Genomic DNA, 24,849 nt, shown 5'->3' with positions numbered 1-24,849 from the left:
CCTGCTGGACTTTACATTAATGAACCATTGCATGTGTGGAGGCTTAATTAGAAGGTGGGTTGTTATACAGACAACCCCATGCAGGCACTTGGCTCATTTAAGGAGTAGTCACTGGGTGCTGTAGGTGATGGAAGTGATGTTTGTTAGGGGGTGGGGCAGGTTGGGAGTGAGGGGGTGAGTACTAGGGTTAATAAAGTGATGGCCCAAGGGGGGCATGGCACCTGTTTGGCAAGCCAGCGGAGGATATGTCTCTATACCTTAAAGAAATGTGGTTTGTGGTTTCTTCTTTGTTTCTTCTTTGTGGTTTCATACTGTTCTCTTGGTTTCAGGGAGTTTGACCTTTGTGTGCTCATGTACCATTATTGTAAAGCACCGGAATAAATCAGACTGTCCATAAAGTTCACTGTAAAATAGTGTCTCTGTAGGGGAAAGCTGAAGAGGTAGGTTCATCACAATTATAGAGCTATACTACAGAGAAGTGGATATCAAATGGGATTGCAGTTGGACTGTAACTGGTTGCTGTTTGTCAAATTCAATTCTACTTCCACATTCACAGTATGGTCTTGCTCATGAAAGAGCTCTGAGAGTGGTTTAGGACTCAATGGCTTCACGGGAGGCTTGGAAATGAATGAATAACACATCAGGGAAGCATCAGACTGAGGAGCTACAGTTAAAAGATGTACTTAATCTGAACAATCACCACATCTCAGGAGGACCTGAGGTTCATACGCAGCTTAGGTGCTTGGACAGACACTGTGGTGCTTGGACAGACACTGTGGTGCTTGGACAGACACTGTGGTGCTTGGACAGACACTGTGGTGCTTGGACAGACACTGTGGTGCTTGGACAGACACTGTGGTGCTTGGACAGACACTGTGGTGCTTGGACAGACACTGTGGTGCTTGGACAGACACTGTGCCATCCAAGTGCTCAGTTGAATTGGCTTCACTTCATCAGAATGGATGAATGATCTCTTGTTGTCACCATGATAGGCCTATAAGAGTGAAGTCAGTGAATTTCATAATTTTATTGCCTCATCTTGTGGATCCTGTTGTAGGCCTCACTTAGTGACTTTAAGGGCAACTTTTGAGTGGCAGTAGATAGCATAAAACAAGAATTGCAACTGCAGAGATAATCTTTGAATGAATAGACAATAGCCATAACGTCAATGTCTTCTTGAATGTTTTTCTTTAGATTGAAAGTCAGAGCCAAAGACCTCACCACATCCAAAAGCTCTTCCGGTGAGCCCACCGAATCTAATCACCGACAATGAGGTGACATTTCTGGCCAAAGCAGATGAAAAAAATAAGGTCTTTCATATGTCCATCAAGTGTGCTCTAGACATTATGTGCCACAATGACTAATGAAGAACTGGACTGACCACTGTCTCAATGAAGTAAGTCTACAGTTTACTCTAAACACATGTTACAGGGTAAATCCTTATTTTGATTGTATTATTGCTCCTGATCCTTGGGTTTAATGAGGAAACGTTATTCATTCTGCAAACTTTTATGTGGGCTATAATACATAATACTCATACATAGGAAAATAAGTTTTCTATCAAATTCTGCAAAAAGGTGTGTAGTTGGCTCTATAATAGCCCAGCAAAACACTTGGTAACACTTTACTTATACTGTATAACTAAAGACTGCGGGTATAATGCTTGATAACTTGTTGATCGGAGACAGTTTTCTTTAACAGTTCTTCTTCACACAGAGTACAGACGGCCCAAATTGTGTGTTGGTCGAGGCGCACTCACCATTGGCTCTCCCGCCTAGGGGCGTTGCTTGTGTTCCTATGTTGGCGAGCGCTTATGGTGCAAGGGTGTTCTATGGATGGCTAAGGAAAAGCTTATTTGGCACTGATCCCTCCTTTCCATATAGACGTAGCTTACATTAGGCAGCAAATACTCTGTTATGTATCGTAAATAGTGCGTGTTTACAGAGCATTGTGGATGCATATTTAGCCATGCGATGAGGCCAGTGCACTTTGCAAGACTGCAGAGAGCCTCCGCAGATCCCACGACCTGTTGCTGACAAGCCGGTGAAGGAGAGGTGAGAACCGCTTGAGAAAGGTAGCCTACTGCCTTGGAGACGAGAGCCCGTGGTTTGTTCACTGGGGAAATCATGCAGTTTGCAATCTGGCTGGTTGGACTAATGTGTCATCTGTCAGCACTTGTCCGGAACTCCTTGGAATACCGATTGCATCCGAAACAAGGTAGGCTATTTATCTCGTTGATTTATGGATGGTAGCATCCATAAAATGCGATATCTGAAAGTATATGTTTAAACTGTTTAGTAGCCTAATGGCGCTGAAGAAAGATGCCAGTAGAGTACATTGTAGGCTAAGTGATACAAAATAGTTGCATGTCAAAAACGGTTACATTGACGCGTCTTTATTGGCTATATCTTTTACCGTTATAATCTCTCTGAATGAATCTCACTAATGCACGTTTCCTTGCATTTTAGAAAGTTTCATCAAACAGTTGTCATCCTATGAAATTATCACCCCGCTGCGGATAAATGATTTCGGAGAATCATTCACCCACAAGTTTCACTACAAAAGGAAACGGAGAAGTGTGAATTCGGATTCTTTGGATGGTTTACATGCTCACTACAGAATTGAGGCGTTCGGACAACGCTTTCATCTCAATCTAACCGCCGACTCCGGTTTTATTGCCCCCACGTACACTGTGACACATTTGGGAGCGGAGCACAGCAACGCAACAGAGTCCCAACAACAAGAAGCCAGCGATATGCGGCACTGCTTTTTCCGCGGACACGTCAACGCCAAGATTGAATCCACCGCAGTCTTCAGTCTGTGCACTGGTCTTGTGAGTATGACTTTTCCCCTCTAAACTTAAATACTTTTATTAGGCGCTGCTGAGTCTCCCTGGTTATTCCCATTTCAACGGATTCCATGCATATCCTCCATAACTCACAGCACTAGTAAAACAACACATATCACTGCACCTGACCAGTGTATGTGACAATAAAACATATATTTGTTTTGTGTGTGAAGTGCATATATGTAACATGAGCATGTGTGGCTTGACGTGTCATTGACCACAGTGTCAGCAGGGACAGGGGCAGGGCAGCATCCCACCTCTTGTCTGTTCAGTAGTAATACCACTGGGGTGAAGTTGCTATTACACGTTTTACATTATGTCCTCTGCCGGATATAATTCCAACATGGGTATCTATGACATAATGTGTTTTTTTTATTATTATGAAAGTCCTTTGGCACACATTTTGTTTATTTTTATTGTGCCAATTATGGAATGACACATAGCGTAGGCATCTTGGAATATATGAATATACTTTTAATAATCCTGGTGTTTTCTATAATGACACAGTGTATTATGTCCTCAGGGATGTTTAGCCCACCCACTATAAGTCTCTGTCATTCTGGCCACTTTTATTGTGTATCTGTCTTACACATTGACTCTTATCTCATGGGGCTATAATGGAGTTATTGGATGTTAATTGGCTTTAAACCAAGTCGTTAGAGAATAATACCATTTAGATGAGAATCTTCCTCATCACTCCCTTCTCACTTCAGTGAAGTTTCAGTGGTGTGAGAGAATCAGGTAGTGTTGAAGGGATGACTTCATGGGTCAGATAAGGTTACTGGTACAGGGGCAGGGCTTGACCTCGTTCGCGCTAGTCTGATTCAGTGGGAACTGAACGTTTGCCTAGCTGGCCACAGAAAGTGACAGAGGGCCATAGCCTTGGAGGCTCCTGCTGTATATGTCACTGCAGCCCTATCAGTGACATCACACGCATTTTAGATATGCACAGTTTGCATGACTCTGGCCTGGGGTGACTGGCACTGGCCACATATAAGATGCACTGCATGGCTGTATAACTAGCACAACACATAATCAACTGATTGTGTTTTCAGTGAAACACACCCTTCTCTTAACTCGTTATCTAAATTATGTACTTTAATGTTAAGCTGATTACTTCAGACATACCGTACATACAGTACCTCATCTACTGGTAAAAAAGCTTTGATTGTCAGTCTTTCCAACTTGATGTCACTTCAAGCTCTTTTCCAAACATTGATATAATTATGACTTCAAGCTCCTTTCCAAACATTTTTGCTTCCGTACAGTGTATTAGTACTCTCTGTGATGTTATCATCTGTAATTGAGAGTGACAGGACAATAGCATCAGTACACCCATGACTCTAGGCTATTGGGTCATAAACGTGTCAGCTTAGTCTCTGAGCGCTGAGGCTGCTGGGGCTTCGTTGGATGAGCACATTTTGGTGTGATGAGGGCTTTAAGGGATGATTAAGCCTCTAAAACAAAGGGGTCATTTTGAGAAGGGGAAGTTTCTCTTGCCTCTGGTGCCCAAAGGCTTCCCTCCAGGGGGCTAAGGGCCTTGTGTCTTTTCAAAGTGTGCTGTGACTTGTGGGAAACAGGAGAAAGTGGCTAGCCTGTGGATAACTACTAATGAAGGTGCTGAGAGGAATCTAGAGTATGACTCACACCGTGGGAAATGTGTGTCCTCCTAGGGTTTCTCTGTTTAAAGGAACATAATGGGGGTACATTCAGAATACCCCCTATGTATCACATATGTCCCTCTCTCTGTTTCTACAGTCATCTGTCAAGTGATAGATATCTACACAAACAAAAAAATGCTGGGTTAAAAACAACCGTTGGGTTATTTTCACCTAGACAGTTTGTTCACAAACAACCATTTGTTTTTTAAAAGTTGTGTTGTTGATGCTGGGTTATTGATCTATGATCCACTGGGTCAGAGTAGAAGACTGGAGGTTTGGCCTAGTAGGGGTGTGGCTTCAGATAGTTATTTTTGGCCACCTGTGAGAGTAAATGTCATTCCGGTTAATCTGTTCTGTTGTATTGTCTACACATGTTAAGGTTGTGCACTGACACAGACACAAGATTATGAGTACCTTAAATGAAAATTCCACCCCAAAATGATCTTATGGTATTTGTTTCATTATTACATAGTTGCAAAATGTATGTAAGTTGTATGTACTGTATGTAACTTTCAGAATATAGAAATCATCTCTGTATGATGCATTTTGAATCATATGATGCAAACCGCAGCATCATATGATGTGAACTGCATCATACAGGGATGATTTCTGTATTTTGCTAACTTGATTGGTGACAAGCTAAACATTTTAGGACTATATCAGCAATGGGCTAATGAAACAAATACCAAAATATAGTTTTTGGGTAGACTTTTCCTTTAAGTGTCTATGCATATCCCAATGTTGGGATAGTTCCCACTTTGGTATAATATTTAAATAATAATGTTATACATTTTATATTAAAATACAGAGAAAAATTGAAATTTGCAGTGTACAAACTTAACATGATGAACATGAATTACATTTACTCTCACGGGTGGCCAAAAATAACTATCTGAAAGCCACAGCCCCAATAGGCCAGCCCTTTGGATTACCTAAACATGGGTTAATTTAACCATCAGTTGGAATTTTATTCACTTTCAACTGAATCCCAGCAGATTAGTATTTTTTAATGTAATCCATAGGTTATTTTAAGGAGGTGTGGCCTATTGGGTGCGTGGCTTTCAGATAGGTATTTTTGGCCATCTGTGAGAGTCATGTTTGTTAACCGAAAATTAACATGTATCTTCAATATTTTTGCACATTACATATTTCAATATACAATTAATTTGATTTAAATAACATAACAAAGTGGTAACTATCCCAACATTGGGATACACATAGACACTTGAGGAACTCAACTTGTGTACACCTCATTAAGCTATAACAGTATCAGTGCGCAACATTAACATGTGTTGACAATACAACAGAACAGTTTAACCGGAATGGTATTTACTCTCACGGGTGGCCAAAAATAAGAATCCAAAAGCCACGCCCCTACTAAGTCACGCCTCCAGTCTTCTGATCTGACCCGGTGGAACATAGCTCAAAAACCCAACTACAGTGCATTCAGGAAAGTATTCAGACCCCTTGACTTTTTCAACATTTTGCTACGTTACAGCCTTATTCTAAAATGGATTCAATTGTTTTTTTCCCTCATCAATCTACACACAATACCCCCATAATGACAAAGCAAAAAACATGTTTTTAGATATTTTTGCAAATGTATTAAAAATAAAAAAAACGTCAATATCACATTTACATAAGTATTCAGACCCTTTACTCAGTACTTTGTTGGAGCACCTTTGGCAGCGATTACAGCCTTGAGTCTTCTTGGGTATGACACTACAAGCTGGCACACCTGTATTTGGGGAGTTTCTCCTATTCTTTTCTGCAGATCCTCTCAAGCTCTGTCAGGTTGGATGGGGAGTGTCGCTGCACAGCTATTTTCAGGTCTCTCCAGAGATGTTCGATCGGGTTCAAGTCCAGGCTCTGGCTGGGCAACTCAAGGACATTCAGAGACTTGTCCCGAATCCACTCCTCCGATGTCTTGGCTGTGTGCTTAGGGTTGTTGTCCTGTTGGAAGGTGAACCTTCGCCCCAGTCTGAGGTCCTGAGCGCTCTGGAGCAGGTTTTCATCTTGGATCTCTCTGTACTTTGCTCCGTTCATCTTTCCCTCGATCCTGACTAGTCTCCCAGTCCCTGCCGCTGAAAAACATCCCCACAGCATGATGCTGCCACCACCATGCTTCACCGTAGGGATGGTGCCAGGTTTCCTCAAGATGTGACACTTGGTATTCAGGCCAAAGAGTACAATCTTGGTTTCATCAGACCAGAGAATATTGTTTCTCATGGTCTGAGAGTCCTTTAGGTGCCTTTGGCAAACTCCAAGTGGGCTGTCATGTGCCTTTTACTGAGGAGTGGCTTCTGTCTGGCCACTCTACCATAAAGGCCTGATTGGTGGAGTGCTGCAGAGATGGTTGTCCTTCTGGAAGGTTCTCCCATCTCCACAGAGGAACTCTGCAGCTCTGTCAGAGTGCCCATCGGGTTCTTGGTCACCTCCCTGACCAAGACCCTTCTCCCCCGATTGCTCAGTTTGAATGTTGGAGGCCACTGTGTTCTTGGGGACCTTCAATGCTGCAGACATTTTTTGGTACCATTCCCCAGATCTGTACCTCGACACAATCCTGTCTCGGAGCTCTACGGACAATTCCTTTGACCTCAGGGCTTGGTTTTTGCTCTGACATGCACTGTCAACTGTGGGACATTATATAGAACGGTGTGTGCCTTTCCAAATCATGTCCAATCAATTGAATTTACCACAGGTGGACTCCAATCAAGTTGTAGAAACATCTCAAGGATGATCAATGGAAACAGGATGCACCTGAGCTCAATTTCGAGTCTCATAGCAAAGGGTCTGAATACTTATGTAAACAAGCTATTTCTGGGGGTAAAAAAAACAACAACACATTTCTAAAAACCTGTTTTCGCTTTGTCGTTATGGGGTATTGTGTGTAGATTAATGAGGGGAAAAAATAATGCAATCAATTTTAGAATAAGGCTGTAACGTAACACAATGTGGAAAAAGTCAAGGGGTCTGAATACTTTGCGAATGCACTGTAAGTGACCCAGCTGGCTGGTCATAAATAACCCAATGTGTGTTCTGTCCACTACACTCTTAGAAAAAAAGATGCTATCTAGAACCTTAAAAGGTTATTTGGCTGTCCTAATAGGAGAACCCTTTGAAGAACCCTTTTTGGTTTGAGGTGGAACCCTTTTGAATCCAGGTAGAACCATTTTGGGTTCCATGTAGAACCCTTCCCATATAGGGTTCTACATGGAACTAAAAAGGGTTCTACCTGGAAACAAAAAGGGTTCTTCATAGGGTTCTCCTATTAGGACAGCCAAATAACCTTTTAAGGTTCTAGCTAGCAGAAAAACCCTTTTGGAACCCTTTTTTTAAAAGAGTGTATTTACCCAGCCCCGGGTTTTAAAGTGTATGTGAAGATCAGACGCTAGATACTTTAACAGTCTGTTTAACTAAAGAGATGGACTGTCTTTACTGTACGTCACATTAAATGACTGTCATAGTGGTCTTTGCTAGCTGTGTGTCAACAGACAGAGATTCCTCACCACGGCCTTGGACTGTAGCTCTCTGTGAAGTCCCCTCCACCAAAGGCCCATTACAGCACCCGTTCCTGAACAGCAACATTGTGTGTTCGTCCAAACTAGGTTGTCAGATTTCCAAGTGAATAGAAACTAACACTAGACCCCTGACACCATGCTTCCTAGTTTGTGCAAACAAATACTTGACACTTGGTGTGTGTTTAGCGGTGTGGAAACGCTTGTTGGGATTATGGGAAGAAGTCTGTTCCTCAGACCGACGATGTACTACTACTACAACATTTTCATATTTGTCCTTGTAGAACTTGATAGATGTCATACAATGTACAATGTTAGGTAGGTTGTTGTCATTCTGTGCATCACCACAGTCTCGACCCCAGGATCTTTTGTGCACTGTACATATAGGAAGTGCCTGGTGCCCAGTCTATATTTCATCAACTCAGTAATCACTCAGTCCTTGACATTACTGTATAGTACCTGAGTGAGTGCCTTAGGCTGACAGTGTCTGCGTGCAACTTAACATAACGCTGCATGGGATAGACTGCTACAAGATGTTCGCTGATGGCCTTGTATACAAACGCTCCCACCCAGCACATGCTGACAGTACCATGCCTTGTAATGATACAGTGTAACTGGACTCTGTTAATACTCTGCTCTATGCCAGCGCAGCACATTCACATTAATTCATTCTCACTATACTCTACTATACTGACATGTCATCAGAGGAGCAGAGTGGGGCGCTCAAGGTGGTTTTCACGCAGTGTTACAAGACTGAGACTTAGAGAGAGCTTCTAACTACTATAGCCATAGTTTGTTTCCTCTGCTCTGGGTCATGTTATTACAAGGGCAACCCAGTCATTATATTGTACTTGGGCTCAGGTTGAGCTCTCATCATATAGCATATAGTCTGCAGCACTCGGGCTTTCCAAGATGCAAGGGTGTGTGTGTTCAAATGTCTATCCCATCTACCGTGAACGGAAAATAAGAAATGGACACATGGTATGTCCTTTGTTTTCCATGGCCTTTCTGGATATTTTCTGTTTTCAAATTCCGATCACTTGTGGGGATGCTCATGGAAATTGCCCCCAAAAGATAACATTCCACCACACAATATCCTGTTAAAGTGTGCGTATGAAATTACCATACAAACACCTTTGTCTTCACGGCTGAGTGAGCCAGCGAGCGACTGGCTGTTGAACTAAGCAGCTTTGTGAGGGCCTCATCCTCCACATCAATATTTGCATTGCCCAATCCTATCACAATGATATCACTCCTCCCATTGGTTGTCATTCATTCAAGACAGGATTTGAGTGGTGCACTCTCAAATACTATCAAAACAATAGTTTTAAAGACACAGGTTGTAAGATTTAGGTGGGATGCTAATGTTGTGTGAAATGAAAATATGCTATGATATATGAGGAATATACTGTATGTGTCAATCAAGCCCATTTCTTATCATCAAATGTCCTGAGGATTATGCTGTCATCTCACCCATTATTACGCAATGTCCTCAACTCAAAGTACTAAATATTTATTTAGGAATTCCTGAATGCAAACAATAGAATTTGCATTAAAATGGAGGGCTTGATGGCCCATCCATATACTGTACTGCGGCAACATGATGGCCCATTAAAATACTGCCGCGGCAAGATCGTGTTACTGCCATGACAAGTCTGGACAAATTAAGATCCAACACCTGTACTAAGAAGGATTACTAGTGTGATGATTGTATCAATGGTGATTGACAGAGACCTTAGTAGTGTTTTCCCTGTTTTCCGATTTTCCATGTTGTTTCCATTTCCACCGGCTAAAGATATATATCTTTGGAAGACAGTGTACTTTTGGAAGATTTTCATTTTGCGTTATTCTTGTGTTGTTTGGACTAGTCATGAACTAATGATGCATAGCACACTGTGTGCTATACTGGTACTCAACATTAACTCAGGGAAACAGCACACATGTTGTAAAAAGCTACATCACTCTAAAACATGAATGATCAAATGTTTTAAATAGCACGAGAAGTTCAGTTATTACTTAGATTTCAGTTATTACAATGTCTCTAGGTTTACGACAAAACAAGACATGCACTTGCAGGTGGTGACCACTTAAAGTATATGGACACCCAACCTGTCATACCATAGCTGTCATATATAGTGACCCTGTCACTCATATGACCCACACCGCACAGACCTCTAACCAACTCTCTCTCTCTCTCTCTCTCTCTCTCTCTCTCTCTCTCTCTCTCTCTCTCTCTCTCTCTCTCTCTCTCTCTCTCTCTCTCTCTCTCTCTCTCTCTCTCTCTCTCTCTCTCTCTCTCTCTCTCTCTCTCTCTCTCTCCTCCAGATGGGGACTTTTACCACCCAGCATGGTGAATACTTCTTAGAGCCCCTGATGAATGCGGAGGAGGGGGAGGAGTACGACGAGGAGCACAACAAACCTCACCTCGTCTACAGAAAGGACAGGAAGAGGAGAGAGGGCCCTGCCAGTGAACCCACACAACCCTGTTCAGCCTCAGGTAACAGACCTACCACAGTCTACCCCTGTACTTACCACAGCCTGGATCTGCTCCTATACTATACTATATAACCACAGTCTGATTGTTACTGTGATTGTTCCTGGGTTTCCCCTCAGACTTAGCCCCAGTATGACCTGTTCTGTTCTTCAACTCTGTGCCACAGCCGTAATAACTGTCCTAAATGCAAATGATGCTCAGTGACGATCCTTGGCTGCTGGCTTAGCGAGAAGATTTGAGCCTTGATTAAGCGTGTTATTGAAATCATTTACTTAATAAAGCTAAAATGCGTTCCAGCCCAGCGAACCATTCCCTGTTGGTGTTCACACCCAAGACCATGGAGGAACAGAGGAAGAAATAACAGCTTTTTACTTTGTGGCACTAGCGGAGAGAAATAAAGAAACTGGAGAGCACTGCACTTGTAGGCTGCTATCTGAATGTTTTCCGTTTCATTTGAATTTGTATAGCTACAGCCTTTAGATGGTGGAGAGGCTCACAAAAAGCAAAGTGACCCAGCAGAGTTCACCCTGACACAGGCCCTTAAAGGAGAGCTCGCGGGGAGCTTTGTGGGCAGCCTTTGTTGGCTGATGCAATAAATCTTTTATGTGCTGGACACTTGATTTGCTTGTTGTCTGAACACGGGTATTGTCCGCTGGTTGTGGCCATTGTCTGTGAAGTAGTTGGAGTGACCTGAGGGGCCAGGCCAATACCTCCTTAATATGCTTGCCTTTCACTCCATCAGTCTGTGTGTGGCAAACACAGAGGGGCAGCAATCTGGAGGGTTTCAGCCAGGCATTGAAGAACTTTGAAAAATGTAGGCACTGTCAGATAGTGGGTGGGAGGTGGGATACTCTTGATAGGCCATGGTTTAACATTAAGGAGGTGTAGCAGCTATCTTGCACACACAAGTTGTGGGTCTGTCAATATCAATATCCCCCGTCCACCCTCACAGATTAGATACAACATCAGTAGATTTTTCTATTTAAAGTGCCCAAGCAAACACAGGCTTCCTCCTCACCTTTTAATAAGTCAATGGGGTCTTGTTATAACATAGATAGATAGCAGGGGAATGAGAAGACACCTGCAGCAGGCCTCATCAAAGGGCAGCAGAGCAGACACACAATGAGGCGGGATTAAAGGAGAGAGACGTCACAGGGCCGGGTTAGGACAGGAGGACTGTGAGGTGTCCTGGGTTGTGGTTCCACACCCTTATCTGATAGGCTCCTCTCCAGATGCACTGATAAATGCCTCTCTTTGAAGGCCACAGTAGGCCTGGCTGGCTGGATGGCTGGCTGGCTGCTAGTAGGCCTCCTTTCTTTTTATGGGAATGTGTGCAGTGCATTGCAGTGCAGTGCACACACTGACTGTTACTATCAGGTCAGGAGTAAACACTGTGTTGGTTGGCTGCTAATTGGTTTTGATGATGTGGAAGAGTAATCTATTAGCTGCCTGTAAATTAGGGCTGACATTCTTATATAGTTAATGGACACAACTGGTCAGATAGATTAGGTGGACTGCCCCCCCCTCAATTCAATTCAATTCAAAGGGGCTTTATTGGCATGGGAAACATGTTTTTACATTGCCAAAGCAAATGAAATAAACAATAAACAAAAGTGAGAAGACACAAAACAACATCAACAAACTATTAAAATGTAACTGTAAATATTTAACTCAAAAGGGTTAAAAAATATAAAGACATTTAAAGTGTTATATTATCAGCTATGTACAGGGTTTTAGCAATGTGCAAATAGTAGGGGAAGATAAAAACAGATAAATATTGTTGGATTTACAATGTTGTTTGTTCACCACTGCCATTTTCTCTCTCTCTCTCTCGCTCTCTCTCTCTCTCTCTCTCTCTCTCTCTCTCTCTCTCTCTCTCTCTCTCTCTCTCTCTCTCTCTCTCTCTCTCTCTCTCTCTCTCTCTCTCTCTCTCTCTCTCTTTTCTTAAATCAAAGTCGCTAGCCGGAGTTTCATTGCTGAGGGGGGCAGAAGGGTTTTGGGGCTTTGGGGGGTTGGAAGGAGGCTCAAAACCTGCCAACTATCCTGGTTGGTCAGAACAGAACACACATGGAAATGCCAGACGCTTTACAATTAACCATCCTTCCAGCCCTTCTTCACTCTGTACATTTAAAAATATATTTGTTTTGCAGAACATTAGTCATTCAGTGAGTCATTCTTTCCTCCCCCTCTCTTTGCTGCTATACTCTTCAGGGAGAGACGTATTTTTTAAACAGACAACAATGAAACTTTTTGTCTGTTTTGTTAATTGGTCTTCCAGGACACAAACAAAATGTGTATCAGTGAAAAGATAAGGTTTACATTTAGATAGGCCTATGTCGGCTCTTGTTGCTGCATTTGAGCCATACATGCTAGTTCAGGAATGCTATAGAAGAAGACAATAGGCTTATGGTGGTATACTGTATGTCTTTACTCTCAGTTGTATAAGAATTTCCATAGTTGGTGTAGTCCTGTTGGTTTCCATAGTTGGTGTAGTCCTGTTGGTTTCCATAGTTGGTGTAGTCCTGTTGGTTTCCATCGTTGGTGTAGTCCTGCTGTAGTCCTATCTCTGCACTCCTTGGTAAAATGTGTTGATAGAAGCGGAACAGTATGTTTCAACTGAGATAAAGTGAAAAAAGATCAAGTTGAAGAGCTCATTGTGTCCATCATTGTGCAGTCAGTCGTCTTTGGTCTTTCAACAGAAATCGCATATTTTTTCCTCTCATATGCCATCACCAACAGGGGAGTGTTGAAAATGCTACTGTGATAATAAGGGCTTTTAAAGTGTAACCTCTTAAGGAAGATAGAGTTTCTGTTATTTTATCATCAGTCATTACACAGTAATTAAGCTGTCATTGGCTGTGTGTTCATGCATTGTTGTTAGAGCACTACAGCATCCTTCCATGACTCATGCTTTCCATCTGATTCAAGGTGAAATGTTTCTCAAACTCAATATATAATTTAGGCATACTATTTTATGAAATTCAAGTTCAGATACACTACCTTCCTTGACATTAACATGACCCAGATCTTCCTCCCAACTACTATTCACTATATCAAGCAGCCACGTCTAGGTCTACAGCTGTTTATGCCCACTAAGTCATCTTGGGTGGTTTTACCACTGTTTTTGATAACTGTGAAGTTGGGAGCTGTTCAGTGGGTGATTACGTTTTAAGAGGCGAATGTTCCTCATTGTTTTTTTTTTTTTTTTTTTTTACCTTTATTTAACTAGTCAAGTCAGTTAAGAACATATTCTTATTTACAATGACGGCCTACATGTGCCAGGATGGGTTTAAAAGCTTCTACAAAGGAGCTCGTCAGACTGAAATCCCAATACTGTGACTGTGTCGGTCCCCTAATGCAACATTCTGGGGGTTATCTGTCTGTCTGTGGGCTAAGGCTTGCATGTGAATCTCTGTGTCGGTCGTCTTGAGATGTCGATAGTCAGAAGGATGGGGAGGACTGTCACTGCTCCCTCTGATCACTAGGTCTCTGCAGGGCTGACATTTATGAGCGCTTCGAAGGTAATGAGAGGTTGTAGTTATGTGTTTCTCTCTCATGATGTACTTACTATACCAAAGGCACTGACAGGTCCCTGGTACTAGGACTGGGATGCTGTGAATGGAACAATTAGTGTGATAATAGAGAAGTTGTTTCTGTTGGAGTATACAGAGTTGGTTGGCAGTGGGCCTGTGGCTAGCCCTGGCACAAAGCATCGCAGGGAAATGCTTTCTCATGCTCTACCCCGTATGTCCAGTTATTGAACTAGCCGACTTGAATCGCTCCCTGTTCTTTGGCGCTTTCATGTATGTGAATGGAGCACTTGTTGTGTGTTGTGTGTGTGACCTCGTGCTTGTCACCCTTTGTTTGGAGTCACTCATTGGAGGGGATTTGACCTTGAATTATTTCCTAGTGGTTTTCGGCCCTCCGTTTCATCTGTTTACGCTCTCAGTTGAAGCTGTTTTTGTCTCTCATGCCGTGTTGGGAATGGGGTCAACAGAGGTAGCCATGGTGTGATGGATGGATGGTTATCGGTCAGACAACCTCTTTCACCTTTAGGATCTGGCTCAGTTAGGTGTGGGGGCTTTTGGATGTCATTTGGCGCCATAGTACTTAGGCCAGGGTTCCCTGGTTATTTGGCCCCCAATGTTGTCTCAAAAATATATATACAAAATATATAATTTTCGTTGTTGGGCATTAAAGACTGTAAAATAACCAGGAAATGAGCTCAACGTTATTTTCATGTAGGAAATCTGTTCCCATGTATTCCCATGCATAATTAGAGAGGCATATGTAATCGTATCCCATGTTATCAAGGTTTGAAATGATTCTGTTTTTGTCAAATACTATACCTATTTGGGATTCTTGCGGTCAATTTGCAGTGTGCAAATTATTTATAACTATGTTCCGCCCTCCCGACCATCCGCTCAAGGAAAAATCTGCCCACTGCTGAATGTAATTGGGGATCCCTGGCTTAGGCCTTGCCGCTCTACACCTCCCTCCCTCCCAGCCAGCCACAAGCCCCCCCAACCCACCCACCATGGAGCCGCTATTGTTGCTCATCCTGAAATGGGTATCTGGCCGTGCTTTGTTCAATGAGTGAGTGTGTACAAATGTTTGCTTTGTTCATGTGTGTGCGTGCGAAGTGTGCGTGTGTGTAAGTAAGTGTACGCACAGACTGTGTGTGTATGTGTTTACTCTGCTGGGCTCATCTGTTTGACTGAGTGCTTGTTGTCTCTGTTAATGTGGCTGTGGATGAGACAGCCCACTGAGGGGTTGGAATCGCTGAGCGAGGAGAGGAGAGAAGAGAAGCAGCCTAGTCTGTGCTGCATGTGTGCTGGTCTCACTCTAAACCCTGGCACCAGCCCCGGACGTTTCTCAGGCTCTCTCTCTGCCTTCCTCCTCCCCTCTACACCTGTGTCTCTATCTGTAGCAGCCCCTCAATCCAAGTCAGAGTTTTCATACTCACCTCCAGCTGTAAATGTACACAGGAGAAGTTGGACTGTGTAGTAGCTGGGGCAGAAAAAATATCGGACATATGGTACATTTGGTGAACATTGTGCCTCTGTCTATTAGTGATTGAGATATGAAGTGCTATGATGCGTCTCCGACCTAGCCAATAGTAATTGTGAACCAGTATGTTATAGGTAGTATCAACAAACATCACTGGACTCCAGCAATAATAGAGCCCTCATTGCTCAGTCTGGTGTTCAAATTCCAACAGCTATTTTCTTCCGAGGTCTTCTGTCTGTCTGTCTGTCTGTCTGTCTGTTTTGGTATTCTGTCTGAACGGATGGGCGGGAGGGGATCCATCAGACCTGCAGCTTTCTATTATAGTGTTATTATGGTGGCAGTTGTCAGAGGTGAGAGGTGCTAACAGGTGAGGGACATGGTCCCCACAACGTGGCCCTGGACAGGCTGGGACACCACTGACCCTAATGGGAAGACGGGTTAGGCCAGAGACGTGCAGTGTCAACGCCTGGAGCTCCTCTGTCCATCTGAATTCCTATAGGCACCAAAACAAGTGGTTGAAATGATTATGTTACTGTTATGTATGGAAAGTCTATGGAGGTTACTTGATCTTGTGGAATTGAGACCAATGGAATATGGATGGAGAGTGGAATCCAAGATGTTGCTGCTGTCATCTCGTTTTACAGGGGTTCAGACACATCACGGGGAAAATGTAATTCCCATCATCTAAAGAGCACTCATGTCCTCATTAAAAGCTGAAGGGAAAGTAGATGCCAGATGCTTTGGGGTAATTGATTCAGTGCCGTGGTTTTACGAGTGTGGTTTTCTGCAGCCCCTCTCATCTTTACTGTACACTCTACCCAGAGAACAGAGCTAACATAAATGAACCGACCATCATCTCTACCCTTGTCTCATCAACATGAGAGAAGCAAGGAATGTCTGGCAGCTTTCCCTGCTCTTATCGTGTGAGGTAGAGATGGTTCCATTGAAGGACAACCTAGCTGTTGCGTCATTGTTGTTGAACTCCAGAGCAGAGGAATGGGATTCCCTGTTGAGAAAGTCTGGTACCTAAACTCTAACCCTTAACCCCCTGGCCACTCTACGACCTTTACCATGGATCTGGACAGTAACACTGACACCACTGTGGCAGACAGTGTGTGTGAAACCTGCTATCTTTCTTTCTGAGGGTCAAGAGTCATGCAGCCAGGTCTAAAAGCTTTCGTTCTTCAGCAACAATTAGTTCCCTCCGTTCTCTGTCTAGCCAGCAGCCACAGAATGGCTCTTAATTGTAGGTCTGTGGGGGTCTACAGGATGTTGTACTGTCCATTAAACGACCTGACCCCTGATTGGCCCAGGCATGACCTTTGCTTGGTGTAAGGAACACTACAGCTACACTCTACACTGTCACCGTAATTGGCACCCAAGTGACAGAGCTCTTTCTCTCCCAGTGGGTTCTTGTAAAATAATGTTAATTAGCTCAACAATGAAAACAGTGTTTCCTATTGTTGGCCTTTTGGCATTGATACTTCTGAACAAGTGAAAAGAGGTTGTAGTGCATTGGAGTATAAATATAAATTGACTTTAATCCAGCTAAAGTGGAGGAGAACGTCATGTTTGTTGACATCATGCTTGAAAGATACATCTATGTTGGTATCAAGCATTGACGTGATGTACTATTGCTTTAATGTTTCTAAATTGGATTATAAACAAAAATAAGCAAACATTTTTTGTGGTTATTGTGCTCAAACACCCTGTGTGCACGATTGTGTTTGTGTGAGTGGGTAATATACGTCTTATTGAAAGAATACATAAATAACTTTAGTTATTAAGTCGTAAAACGTTATTGTGATTAGAACCCCCACCGTTTACTGCTCTGTATAGACAGGCATTGTACCAGAAAATGCTTTTGATTCCTCAGTTACATGTATGTGTACATAAGTGCCAACAAAAACACTGTATTTATAGATGGCACGCGTTGCAGAAATATGTGCCATTATACACTCTTAGAATTAGTGGTGACTGGAGGAACCCTGCAGATCCTCAAGCAACCCCTGGAGTTCCTCAAGGAACCGTTGCTAGTCAACAGTTTATATTTGCACCTTTATTTAGTTGGAGGATCCTTTAATGTTTCAATGTAGCAAACGGTTCCTGGAGGAACCCTGGACTGGAGGCGTGGCTTAGTAGGGTCTTGGCGTTCAGATAGATATTTTTTGGGCCATCCGTTAGAGTAAATGTTATTGCTGTCCATCTGTTCTGTTGTATTGTCATCACATGTGAAGTTTGAACACTGATAATTTTGTAGCTTCAATGAGGCTTACAGAGGTGTATGAGTTCCTCAAGAGCCTGTGCAAATCCCAAAATCGGTGTAGTTACCACTTTATTACTATAAGTAGTCAGCAATGTTAATATTATATTAGACTATGTAATATGCATAAATAATCAAGGGACATTGAAGTTTGCAGTGTACAAACTTAACAATATGAACACGAATGACATTTACTCAAATGGGTGGCCAAAAAGAACTATCTGAAAGCCACACGTCAAATAAGCCACGCCTCTAATCTTCTGATAGGCTGACACCTCTACAATATATTATTAAAAAGGTTCAAAATTGAACCCCTCCCATCACAAAAAGGTTCTGGTTTGAACCTTTACACAGGGGTTCCTCAAAAACCCTTTTCAGAGGACCATTTTTAGAACTCCAAAAGGTTCTTCCTGGCACCATTACTTCTAAGAGTGTAGCGCTGGACTGCAATGTCATCATGTGTTGGGCTGCATTGCTAGTATGAGTTACTGCTGTAGTTATCTGGAAGAGGGAATTTATGGATGTTTAATTATGTTTTATAAACATGGTAGAAGTTTTTAATAAATGTTTGATAAATATCTGTACATGTTTTATAGTTTTTTAATTGAGAGATAAAATCCCCTATTTTGGGGTTTGTCAGAGAAGATTACTTTTGGTCCTGTTAGTGAATCAGGCCAGGGCCAGCCCAAACTACTCTTCTCACAGTGTAAGTAGCAGCTCACCGGCCAGTGAGAGGGGGGATTTGACTGTAAGGCGATTTCGGAAAGGTTGTGTGTAGCTAATCTAATGTGATTTAAAGGCTATTATTATATTGGCCATATTTCCTCCTCCTGCTCCTCAACTTACTGTACTCCCTCGAATGAGTACAGTAAGTTTTCTCTTCCTCTTTTAAACCCTCTCTATCATCGTCTTACAGTCTCTTTCTGTCTTGATGGTTTGATAGAGTAGCTGCTGGGTGCTCAGACCACAAGGTGACACTCACTATGAAAGGGTTACCCAGAGGTAGTGCTGAGTGATTAACCGAAATGTCGGTTATTTTTCATTTTTTAAACAACTAATTGACCAACATTGGTTCAATTATTTGAATTACGGTATTTATTTTTTTGTGAGCTCAATGCGCAGTTTCTCTTGAGATAAATCAGATCACGCCCGAACTGTGCGATATAGTAGGGGGTTGTAGTTTCCAACAGGCCAATATTCTACATAGTTTAGTGCAGAAAACGTGGTAATTAACTACAATGACCATAATCCATTGCGCGCCTACTGGTACATTCTGTGTTGGGCAGACACGGAAAGGGAGAGAAGAGACAGAAAATCGTGCGATCGAGAGGGATAGAGAGCAGTTGCTTCGCAAGGTATCTCTACCTGAAAATACATGATCTAAGTGATTGATAGATGATATTCAGCAATCATAAAAGTATGCCTTATTTACATTGAAGATCTACTAAAATAGTGATTTTGTCAGACAGCATAGGCAGCAGCTCTATAGAGATGAGATGATGACTTGGAATTAAATAATAAAGTCATCAAAAAAACAACAACTGAAATATTTTATTAAAGTAAAATAATGTGAATAAATGATGGTTAATAAGTGATAAGCAGTAATGGGCAGTCACTACCATCATGGGACTTTGATTGATTGTTTTATTCTGTGTTGTTACAGCATTAAAGCCACATAATGCATAGTGCATTTAATGTGAAAAATAATAATAACCAAAATTGAAAACCGTGATAATTTTTTTTATAATCGAGCCAAAACCGAACCGACCTCAAAAAGCACTAATCGCTCAGCACTACCCAGGGGTAAACAGAGTATAGTATATGTAGTAACTCATCGGGATACTGAAGTAAAAGGCAGTTGGTCGGAAATCAGGTGTGTTGTGCAGTATATTGTGTATGGCCATGGATGCCTTGCAGCCAATTTACAATATAGTACTGTATTTTGATGCAGTCTCAGTACTGATCTCAGTGCAGGACAACAATATGATAAAGAGTTAATATTAACAGTTAACTGCTCATTCTGGCAGCTGCTTGGATCACAGTCTTCTAGTCTTCCTCTCTCTCTCTGATTGGACAGTTTGTCTGGCCATAGAGATTGGTCTTACCTCAGCTGTGAGACAGCAGAAACATTACAAGTCCTCATTCCGAGTCGGACATCTCAGCACATGTGGCTATACATCAGTGCAGATGCGGAAAACCTGATGCATGGTGTACTTTTCAACATACATATCCCTGGCCAAACTTAATCCATCCAGATACATTGTTGATCTTGGACCAAAACTCTTTTTGCTCTCTGCTCTTGAATGCTTTTAGATAATGTGTTACCAATATTCCCTTCCGTAATATGACGTTGTCTTTGACTGAGACGGTCCGTTATTTCAGAAGTGGGGTAGGGTTGGGTTGGGGTGTGTACAGCCCTCTGCAGCTGTACCCTACTGCTGTACTCTATCTCCCAAACAATGTAGCTAGCCTCTTGTGGGCAGCCGGGAGCTTGCCTGAGCGGAAAATGGAAGGCCCCCACAGTCCCTCAACCCTGGCCCTAGCTTCACTTCCCTGGTGCTGTTATGCCTCAACAGAAAAGTGTCCCAGGAAACTGCCCTGTGCTCAGACAACATAGACACACATAATTAAGCTCTCTCCCTTCCTTCACCTCTTTAGGTTGGCCTCCGGGTGCTTTCCTATATTCTTCTTATCCTCTCTCTCTCTCTTTCTCTCTCTCTCTCTCTCTCTCTCTCTCTCCCTTCCTTCACCTCTTTAGGTTGGCCTCAGGGTGCTTTTTCTATCTTCCTCCTATTCTCACTCTCTTTCAATTCCCTGTCGTCATGGTAAAGGAATCTCTCATCTCACACTGACTGAGCTCTGCTGTGCTACACATGCAGTTCATCTGAGGTCCGCCTAACAGAGGAAAGGGTTGGAAGTGATGCCAATGGACTATATGTAGCCAGAGTATATGGCTGCTTTCCATACCCTTTTTACCTTTCCGTTGTTAAGTGCTTTCTCCTTTGGCCTGAATATAACCTTCTGAAAGTCTGAATCTGGTATCTGTTCCATTTCAGCTGTACTGTTCTGTTCAACTTGTACTCCCTTAGTGGCCCTTTAATTTGTTGTGATATACGGGCGGTGGTTTAAATGAAGTGGTTTAAATTCATATTCACATGTGGAGTGCCCTTGTTGAATGCAGAGACAGCAGTGTGAATAGTGTGGTTTTCTGTGTTTGCATAAGTAGAATTTGAGGCACAAGAGTGCAGCTTGTCTGATCTTCAAACTCTTACCCTCAAACCTCTGTTACTGACCATGTGTCGTTGACTACAACTTTTCTTCAGAACCTTGAAATGACACAGTAATTTATGGAAGTCCAATATCTGGTGGTTACTGTATGTCATTGGAATGTGGCTAAGCTGAGGCATTTCTCTTTAGCTTTAGACGTTTAATACTGCGGCAGGAAATGCTAGTAGATGTAACATAAAAGGTGTATGAGTTTTCTTTGTATTCTAGAAATGATTTATTGTGTTCCACTATTTACGCTCAGGTCTAAGTCTGTTCCTATTATCATATGACCTTCAACCAGATTATTCTACTCTGTTACTCTGTTCTATTTCCCGACAGGGGAAGGATCGGAAAGGCCAGTCGTCAATCTTCAAAGCAACAGGAGTATGGGAGAACAGTTGGATTCCCTGAGAGATAGAATGGACATCCACCACATAGGCTACGAGATAGAACACCATATAGACAATCACACCACCAACTCTTCAAACCCCTATCACAGAGCCCCGTCCAGGCAGAAGAGGTTCCTCTCATACCCCCGCTACGTGGAACTGATGCTGACTGCTGACGTCAAGATGGTGCGCCACCACGGACGCAACCTCGAGCACTACATCCTAACAATCATGTCAGTAGTAAGTAAAACAATTTTTTATTATGAAAAATACATTGTTGAATCTAGATTTGTTCTGTGCTGTAACTTACTATGATTTCAGGAAATGTGACTTTTCCGTGGTACAAAGTCATTTACTTAGTGGCTAATGATATTGGTGTCTGGTTGGTAGCTTGGTTGACTTTTTACTGTACCCATTTTTATTATCTAAGGATAACAGTTTTCACCTACAATCATTACCCCTCTTTGTTAATCAATGTCAAGATCACTGTTGTGTCTCCCAATTATATTACACTGTAATGGTCTGTTTGGGTTTTGCCCATTAGTTTTCACCCATGTGGATTGAGGTTTAACCCATTAACTATGTTTTACACAAAGGAGATGCATACAGTATTGTTCAATGTGGCACTCATACAGTAGAGAGACACAACACCCTGGAAGCCTTGACCTGTCGAATTCTGCCAAACGATGCAACTTGGATTTTGTTTACCTGTCTAGCTTCTGCTAAATGGCATATTATTACATTGACAGTATGTTGGATCCCTAAGAATGCAAGACATAAATGCTGATAGCCAGTTTTCTCTTCCTAATGTTACCCTGATAGCAAGCTCTCCTGCACAGTCAGAGATGTAGTTCATAAGGGGGTTCAATGAGCTGACTCAACACTTTATGATCTTATTGGTTTTTAGTTGGTTAATGTTACCACATGCTTGGGTTACCTCAGGGTTAACAACCAAAACACAACACTGTAAAATATGTATTTGGAAACACATGGGCCTCTGCTTTAGCCCTTAAAGACATCAATATGAAGGACCTTATGACCGTCCACACAACCATTTTCACACATACAGATGCCGTATCTTAATTTGATCATCTTGTTGTTGCAGGAATTTTCCTGCATATCAGGAAATGTAAACTTATAGTGTATTCAAGGTTTAAAAAGGCTTCTAAAGTTTGTAATTTCTTCTTGAAAATTGTAGACTTGATTTGCCCTAACAGAAAATGTATCAACCCCTACAAAAAATGTCCATGAAATATAATCCACATAATAATTCACATTTCCTGTAGCTGCAGGATTCTTTTCCTGCTGTAGCAAACTGGCTCAAATTAAGATCCTACATCTGTACACACACACGCTCACGTACGTGCATACACACACGTGCACACAGCTGTCAAAGAAAAACCTGTCAAGGCTACTCAATCAAAAAGACATGCCACGCTTCGGCCAAACCAACAGAAACCAGACCCAGCATTTTAAACAAGAACAGGGAAATCAGCCAAGACTGATCCGTCATCATCATGGTGACAGCACGTTGTGCCTGGTAGTGGAGAAGGGGGCTAATGGGTGGGCTACTAGCCCTCTGATATGATGTCATAGTGTTTACACTGACCACAGAGACACATTCCTCTAGTGTATCACAGCCTTGATTGTCTGTCCATTTATGTACCAGTGTGAAGCCGTAGTTTAGGCTACAGCACGCACTCTGGGTCCCACTGTCTATCCCCCTGTCTATCTTTCTATCAGCCTGTCCCCCTGTCTGTCTGCCCGCCTGCCTGTCTGCCCGTCTGTCTGTCTGTCTGTCTGTCTGTCTGTCTGTCTGTCTGTCTGTCTGTCTGTCTGTCTGTCTGTCTCTCTCTCTCTCTCTCTCTCTCTCTCTCTCTCTCTCTCTCTCTCTCTCTCTCTCTCTCTCTCTCTCTCTCTCTCTCTCCCCCTACCAGAAGAGGTATCTGCTTCACTCAGCCCCCCAGGCTCTGACAAGCTAAATGTTTATAGAGGGCTAATGAGTTCCTGTCAGAGCTCTGTTAGGATAGCCCCAGGAGGATAGTGACCCACACTGACAGGGCTGAACCAAAAGAAAGGCACACCAAAACGGTTTTGTCCAAGGAGTGGTGGGATACACACAAGTCAAGCTTTGCTGACATTTTTACATTTTGTTAAAATGTCAACCCCCCCAACACCAGAGGGTCCTTAGAGGAATTGTAATTGTGCGTAAGACATTGTTTATTAAACTTACCCTGAAGGAATAAAATAAGAATATGCATTCCTTTCTTTAACTGTTCCTGTTATTTTGGTCAAGACTTTGGAACATGGTCTCTAGACCTACTCTCATTCAAAGTAATAATTGTGTTTACATTAGTCTATTTTTGTACCGTTAGTAGAGATTTGCATTTCTTGCCTGTGTGTTCATCTTGTCACAGGTTGCTGCGGTCTACAGGGACCCAAGTGTAGGAAACCTGATCAACGTCATGATTGTCAAGCTGATCGTCATCCACAATGAACAGGTAAGAACAGGCGCTGGGGGCTGCAGTGAGTGAGTACTCTGAGACAGCTGACATCAGCCTCTCTCTGTAGCCCTTTAGAAGGACACTGCACTCCTTGTCAGAGGAAAACCTCAAGAGAAATCTCCTCAGAGAAAATGATACTACTGTCCTGTGCTACTACCATAGCTGTGATTCGACTAGGACTGACTGAGGGGCATACAGCAAATGGCCTTGTAATGACAGATAACTAACTCAGATGAAAATACTTTAATGAGACTTTTAGATACATGGTTACATTTTGTAGCTTTTTTATCTAGGAACACCTGTTCAAATCCTCACCACTGTCTCTATGTTATCTCTCACAGGATGGGCCCTCAATAAATTTCAATGCTGCTACTACCCTCCACAACTTCTGTGTCTGGCAACAGACCCAAAATGTCCAGGACGACAGTCACCCTTCTCACCACGACACTGCACTCCTCATCACAAGGTACTTACTGACATTTCACCTTTGAACTGTACTGTCTCACTACCCTAACACATATAACTGCATAGAGATGATGAATAATGGTGTACTTTGCTTGTGCTTGTGTCTTCTCACAGGGAAGACATCTGCCGAGCGAAAGACAAGTGTGACACATTGGGTAAACAAACGTCTTCACTTTCAGATTTAAATGTGTCCATGTCACCTTCAGTGACTGGGTTAACTTTCCACTCATGTTTCAATGTTCCACAGTCAGCTAATATACAGTAATGTGTTTATATCAGGAGCCTACAGCTAATATAGTGACCGATTAGAACGGTGTAGTGAGAGGGAGGGTGGGTGACGGGGAGGATAGAGGGTAGTACTGATCTCTCTTATGGAACAGAAGTTTCATGGCTTAATCGCCTTTAGCGGTGGAAGGTTTTTTCTTCTCCG

At 42.5% G+C, this 24,849-nt stretch overlaps 1 protein-coding gene across 1 annotated transcript in view; it reads left to right on the top strand.

Annotated features, from left to right (window-relative positions):
* The first annotated feature begins 1,877 nt into the window (after positions 1 to 1,877).
* LOC121531750 (A disintegrin and metalloproteinase with thrombospondin motifs 20-like) overlaps positions 1,878 to 24,849 on the top strand; it is a 116,743-nt gene continuing 93,771 nt past the window's right edge. The window contains exons 1-7 of the mRNA XM_041837170.1: positions 1,878 to 2,217; positions 2,469 to 2,833; positions 10,353 to 10,524; positions 21,401 to 21,690; positions 23,868 to 23,951; positions 24,296 to 24,420; positions 24,534 to 24,574. Of these exons, the coding sequence (XP_041693104.1) occupies positions 2,127 to 2,217; positions 2,469 to 2,833; positions 10,353 to 10,524; positions 21,401 to 21,690; positions 23,868 to 23,951; positions 24,296 to 24,420; positions 24,534 to 24,574 (1,168 nt within the window). The 5' untranslated portion in view covers positions 1,878 to 2,126. The remainder of the gene's footprint in view (positions 2,218 to 2,468; positions 2,834 to 10,352; positions 10,525 to 21,400; positions 21,691 to 23,867; positions 23,952 to 24,295; positions 24,421 to 24,533; positions 24,575 to 24,849) is intronic.

The sequence above is a fragment of the Coregonus clupeaformis genome, chromosome 19 (genome assembly GCF_020615455.1).
Source record: "Coregonus clupeaformis isolate EN_2021a chromosome 19, ASM2061545v1, whole genome shotgun sequence".
Classification (NCBI taxonomy): domain Eukaryota; kingdom Metazoa; phylum Chordata; class Actinopteri; order Salmoniformes; family Salmonidae; genus Coregonus; species Coregonus clupeaformis.
Note: the sequence above shows the minus strand (reverse complement) of the source record. Positions and strands in the feature narration are given on the sequence as shown.